General features: G+C 33.4%; 1 protein-coding gene across 1 annotated transcript; it reads right to left on the minus strand.

Moving 5' to 3' along the window:
* Positions 1-1,131: 1,131 nt before the first annotated feature.
* Positions 1,132-2,199, minus strand: LOC142242519 (uncharacterized). The gene has a single exon (XM_075314108.1). It carries the CDS (start codon positions 2,197-2,199, stop codon positions 1,132-1,134), a length of 1,068 nt encoding a protein of 355 aa, XP_075170223.1.
* Between the last annotated feature and the right edge of the window lie 3,801 nt (positions 2,200-6,000).

Here is a 6,000-nt window from a genome sequence, read left to right on the forward strand (position 1 = left end):
TTTGCTGCAAATAGGCGATGCTGATGAGGAATGTGGTAGGTCGGAAACGGCTGTCCATCCAACCATCTTACAGTCCACAGGGCTTTGCCCAAATAAATATGACAAACATACTTTTCCTCTGTTGTTTAATCTACTCCTGTAGTATAGTCAACGCATGGTTTTAAGCTAAAATCAAAACAAAAAATAAAATTTCACTTAAAAAAATTGTCCATAGAAATATTTGTCAAAATTTTATTTCTATAGAAAATTTTGTCAGAGTTTTATTATAACCTAAACCACATAGTGGTCAGGGTATAATAATTTTGATCTGTCAAAAAATGTGCCTACCAGAAATATCGATTTTAGACCCCATAATATATATATACCGATCGACTCCGAATCACCTCCTGAGTCGATATAGCGTGATGTCCGCCCGTCTGTTCATGTATTTGTTGTTCGCTGGATTCCGGTCGCAATTATTAACCGATTTTGATGAAATATGGTACAGGGAGGTTTTTGGAAATTTGGATTTATTACCCAAACTAATTGAGCGATTTCCTCTTTTCTAATAATGGAGTCAATATTAGTGGCATACTCTCTGTTCGAATCAACTATAAAATTCAAAATCAACTATAGCTTCTAATATCGCACATTTCTGTTCAAATTGTCATAAAACTCCCATAAACATGTATCACTTAATGATATTAAATAAGGAAATGCTGTTTATCTCCCAAATATGTTATGTTTTCTAATTCAGTAGGGGTGGTTTAGGGTATGATATAGTCGGCCCAGCCCGACTTTCTACTTTACTTACTTGTTTTTATAGAACCTTTTGTCAAAATTTTATTTCTGTAGAAAATTTTGTCAAAATTTTAATTCTATAGAAAATTAAAAAAAAAAAATATATATATATATTTCTTTAAAAAAATTTTCAAAAATTTCATTTCTATAAACAATTTTGTAAATTTTTTTTTCTATAAAAAATTTTGCCAAATTTTTATTTGTATAGAAATTTTTCTAAACATTTTATTTATTTATTTATTTATTTATTTACAAAATTAGACTTATAGTATAATATAAGAATAATATTACAATAGTAGCATTGGCTACAGAGGCCATCAGCTAACTAACATAAAATTAATTGTAATTATTTTATATGATCACTTTGGATTGCGAAATGAAATTGAATATTTTGTTAATGTTTTCCTTATTAGTAGTTTTTAGCAATGACATGCCTGCATTATTTAGTGTATTCATTTGTAAGTTTACTAGTTTCCGACAGGATTCTAATATATGTTCAATACTCGCTGTATCTCCGCAGTTAGGGCAGTTATTGTCTTTATCTTTATTAATTAGGTGTTGATGCGTAGTAATACAGTGCCCCATACGAAGTCTGGAAAAAATACGGATTTTTTTCTTGTCTATGTTAGTGGGGTAGCATGGTATGATGTACTCTGGATTAGTGGCGCTGTAATGTCTATGATGGAAATTATGTTGGTTCCTCAGTTTAAGTTCATTCAGCTCTATAATAATGTGATTTTTTAGATCGTTTTTTTCTATTAACGAGTCTGCTATTATTGGGGCTGTACAAGCAAATTTTGCAGCTTTATCAGCATGTTCATTGCCAGAAATGCCAACATGGCCCGGTATCCAGCAAAGTTTTATTTTGTTTTTGTTTGTTATTAGCAGATCTCTTATTTTACTTATTGAAGTCCAGCTGGTATTCGATAGATTGTTTATGGATTTTATTGCAGAGAGACTGTCTGAAAAAATTACAGTTTTCCGTTTAATAGAGATTGCGTATTCTACGGCGAATAGTATGCCGGCGGCTTCCGCTGTGAATATTGATGAGGCACATCTTAAGTATTTTAGGCACAGAATATTTTTGTAATTATCAACTACTGCGTATGCTGTAGTCCAGTTATTTTTTGATGCATCTGTGTATAACAAAAGCCAATCATTATGTTGAGATAAAAAAGAAAGGTGCTGCTGCTTGTAGATATCATTTGGTGTGTTGGTTTTTGTGAGTTTGCTCATAGACAGCTCTGTGCATTTATCTGGTAGTAGCCAAATAGGATTTTTTGGTCTATATGTAAATAGTTTGTCTTGAAAATTAACAATATTGTTGTGAACACAATCGTAAACAACTGATTGTACCTTTGGTACCCGTTTGGCGGTTAGAACTTTGTTAACATCGTCGTCAATGATTGAAGAATTCATTGACATAATTTTTGGTAGAAGTTTGTTTTTCGATGTGATAATAAAATCTTCTAGTGAAGGTAGTCCAGATTCTATATATATTATTTTAACTGGTGTTGTTCGGTAGGCATATATACTGGATCTAATGCTATCGTGGTATATTGTTTTTATATGTTGCAAAGTTTTTTTGGGGCTATTGCAAAAAAGAAAGAGACCATAGTTGATTTTGCTAAGTATTAGTGTCTTTACCAGATATGTCAGTGTATTGATGTGTGCATAGCTCTTTCCGGATAGATATTTTATTAAATTTGATCTAGATATAAGTTCTTTCTTGAGTCTTCGAATTTGTTCATTCCATCTGTAGTTTTTTTCAAAAAAGATTCCCAAAATCTTTAATTTATCAACATATGCAAATTTAACATTATTGACTGTTATATCGTTTGGTTTACAATTGTGTTTACGGCAAATATGAAGTGTGGATGATTTTGATGGAGAAATTTTTGCTCCTGATACCTTGGACCACTCCTGTAAATCAGTTATTATACTAGAAAATACGTCATTTGTGTGATTGTTATCTTTGTTCATACTGAGTATGTACAGGTCATCTGCGTAGAGACAATGATAAATTTTTGGGTGTTTGTTGATGATAGTGGAAATTTGGTTGAAAGCAATCTGAAATAATATTACAGAGAGCGGTGATCCTTGTGGGATGCCATTTGACAAAGGGTACTGATCTGATAGAAAGTTGTTGATTTTAACTCTAAAGGTTCTTCCCGTGAGAAAAGATTTAATAAAGTTTATTATTTTAGGTCCGATACCCCAAGATGATAAAGCATCGAGTATTATATGTATGCCAATGCGGTCGAATGCTTTTTCAAAATCAATGGATAAGATTGAAATATGGTTTCTGGTCGATAGTGCCTTCGTGACGAAGTAATCTATATGTAATAAAACATCGGTACAACCTTGATTGTTTTTGAAGGCTACCTGGTTAATCGCTATGAGCTTTCGAGTTTTCAGAAACCAAGCAAGTCGGTTGCTGATGATGCGTTCTAATAATTTTGACAAGCATGGTAGAAGAGAAATTGGCCTGTAGCCGGATATATTAGTTTTATCCTTGTTTGGTTTTGGAATTGCAGTGACGATTGCCGATTTCCAGGAATAGGGAATGGTGCCAGTGTCAAAAATTAAATTGTAAAGTGAAACAAGTTTAACTTTACAATGTGTTGATGTATTTTTTATCATGGGGTATGATATTCGATCATGTCCCGGTGATTTACCTTTTGCCTTGTTTAAAGCGATAGTGAGCTCTGTATCTGTTATGCCTGATTCGATTAGACGTGCCTGCCTGTTTGTTGGGCGATTGTGTACATTTGAAGATATAAGACGTTTCGACGATCGAAATTCTGCGCAAAAATTACTATCCAATGAAGCATTTGACCAACATTTACCGAAGTAGTTAGCAATATCTTTAGGATCATTGAGTATTTTGTTGTCGGTTTCGATTGCGGTAAATACATGGTTAGTATTTGTTCTCGAAAGCATGTTTATTTTCTTCCAGACAATAGTCAGAGGGGAATCTCTGCTAATAGTTTTTGTGAAATTGATGAAACAAAGGGTTTTAGCCCTTTTGTTTTCATATCTGAATTTGGCGTTTGCTTTTTTATATTCCAGTAGGTTTTCCATAAGGGGGTTTCTTTTGAAAAATCGATATTTTGTTGTTTTAATTTTTCTAAGAGCAGCTAGATCACGATTCCACCATGGTACTGAGGTCTTATATTTACGGTTAGATTGAGGAATGTTGCTGTTTGCAGCGTTTCGTATGGCCTTTGTGATGATGGCATTTCCCTTATTAGGATTTCTGGAGAAGTCACTGTAACGCAACGCGTCGTCTATGTGAGCTTGATAAGCCAGCCAATTAGCTTTTCCGAAATTAAATTTAGGCAGTTGCTTGATCAGTGACATATTGGTGGGGGTACTAATTGTGGTTATTATGGGAAAATGGTCACTATTATACAAGTCACTGAGGGTTTGACTACATGCTAGTCCTAAAAGAGAAGCAGAACAGGTGGATATGTCAATATTAGTAAATGTATTAAATGTGGACAAGTGTGTCGGTTTTCCATCATTTAAAATGCACATATTTTTTTGACTTAGAGCGTTCTCTATAGTTACACCTCTTGAATTGGTTTTTGTGGATCCCCAAAGAATATTCCAGGAGTTGACATCGCCCACTAATATTACCGGAGTTTTTATATTCTCGAAAAGATCGATTATATCAGATATTGTGAAGTCTTCATTTGGATGAATATACACGGAGATTATTGTTACTTTTACGTGAAGAGTGACTTCAACCGCAATGTTGAGCAATTTGGATGAGTTATTGATTAGTTTATGTGGTATGTGATTTTTAATTAAAACAGCAATACCTCCTTTGGAGGTGGTATTGAAAGGGTTATTGGATGTGTATGATATATACGGCTTAGGTGCAATAATATTTGAGGCATATGGTATGTGAGTTTCTTGTAGCGATATGAAATTCGGATTCTGATCTTTCATTAATAGTTGTAGATCCACATAATTATTGAAAAAACCTTTGATATTCCAATTAACTATTTTGAAATGGGACATATGTATATAAAAATTAGAGGAACTTAATTAGAGAAAATTTTATTCAGACATGTCAAAGTCGTCAATGGAGTCAATTTCGGGTCTACGTGATGTGATTTTTGCTGGGATGTAATTAGTAGCATTTGTGTGTGAATTAAGAGAGTTTGAGTCTTTATTCGATTGCGATAATTCTCTTATGATACTTGTTGATGTTTTTTGTGTTTTTGTAGGGCTAATGTCATTTTTTGTTTTGTTTTTGTTGCTTAGACTTTCAATTTTTGAGTTGAATTTCTTTAGCAGCTGATCAGGGGGGTTATTGGTTGCATTTATGTCTATTGTTGCATTTGTGTCAATTGTTTTTTTGGCATTTGTGGATGTTGTTGTTTCAGTGTTATTGTTTACTTTTTCTTCATTGATTGTTTTTTCACTCGGTAAAGTATTTTTTTCTTTTGGCTTAGCGGTAGTTGAGTTGTTGGGTTTTTTATTTGAAGAAAATCTCTTGTTACGTTGGGCGACAGCAGTTTCAAGTGTTTCAATGGGAATGTTGAAAGTGTCTGTTTTTGGTGTAATAAGCAAAGCTTCTTTAAAAGAGGTTTTGTTTTTTATTTGATTTCTAAGCACTTCTTTTCTTTGCTGTATTACGGGGCATTGTTTGTTGTTGGCCCGGTGGGAGTGATTGCAATTGGCACATTGTACTTTTGAACAGGGTATTGGGTCGTGTAGTAAAGATGAACATACTTCACATATGGTATTGTTTTTGCAATATTTTTTTGTGTGTCCCAGTTTGAAACAGTTTTTGCATTGCATTGGGTCTGGAATATATTCCTTTACTTTGACATCTATAACACCAACTTCAACGGTTTTTGGCAATTCGTATAAATTGAAGCTAAGTATATGTAAAGGTGTATTCAGAACAACTCCATCGATATATGAAGTAATTTTCCTGCAGTCAACAACTCCTTGTTTTTTCATACCGTCAACAATTTCTTGTTCTGTACGATCAGTCAGCAAATCGCAATATACAACACCTCTAATTATATTTAGAGTAGGATGTAAAACGCATTCTATGGGGCAGATACCACCTAAGTTTTTGGTTTTTAAAAAACGATTGGCTTGGGCTTCGTTTTTTGTTAGAAAGAGTAGATTTCCATCTCTTGTAAATATTGTTTTAAGTGTTGATTCGCTCGAGATTCCTTGAATGGCTTTTGAGAT

The sequence above is a fragment of the Haematobia irritans genome, unplaced genomic scaffold, assembly GCF_050003625.1.
Source record: "Haematobia irritans isolate KBUSLIRL unplaced genomic scaffold, ASM5000362v1 scaffold_30, whole genome shotgun sequence".
Lineage (NCBI taxonomy): Eukaryota > Metazoa > Arthropoda > Insecta > Diptera > Muscidae > Haematobia > Haematobia irritans.

Excerpts from the sequence above, each read along its gene's own strand:
- LOC142242519 (XM_075314108.1), bottom strand. The coding sequence starts at position 2,199 with ATGAATTCTTCAATCATTGACGACGATGTTAACAAAGTTCTAACCGCC.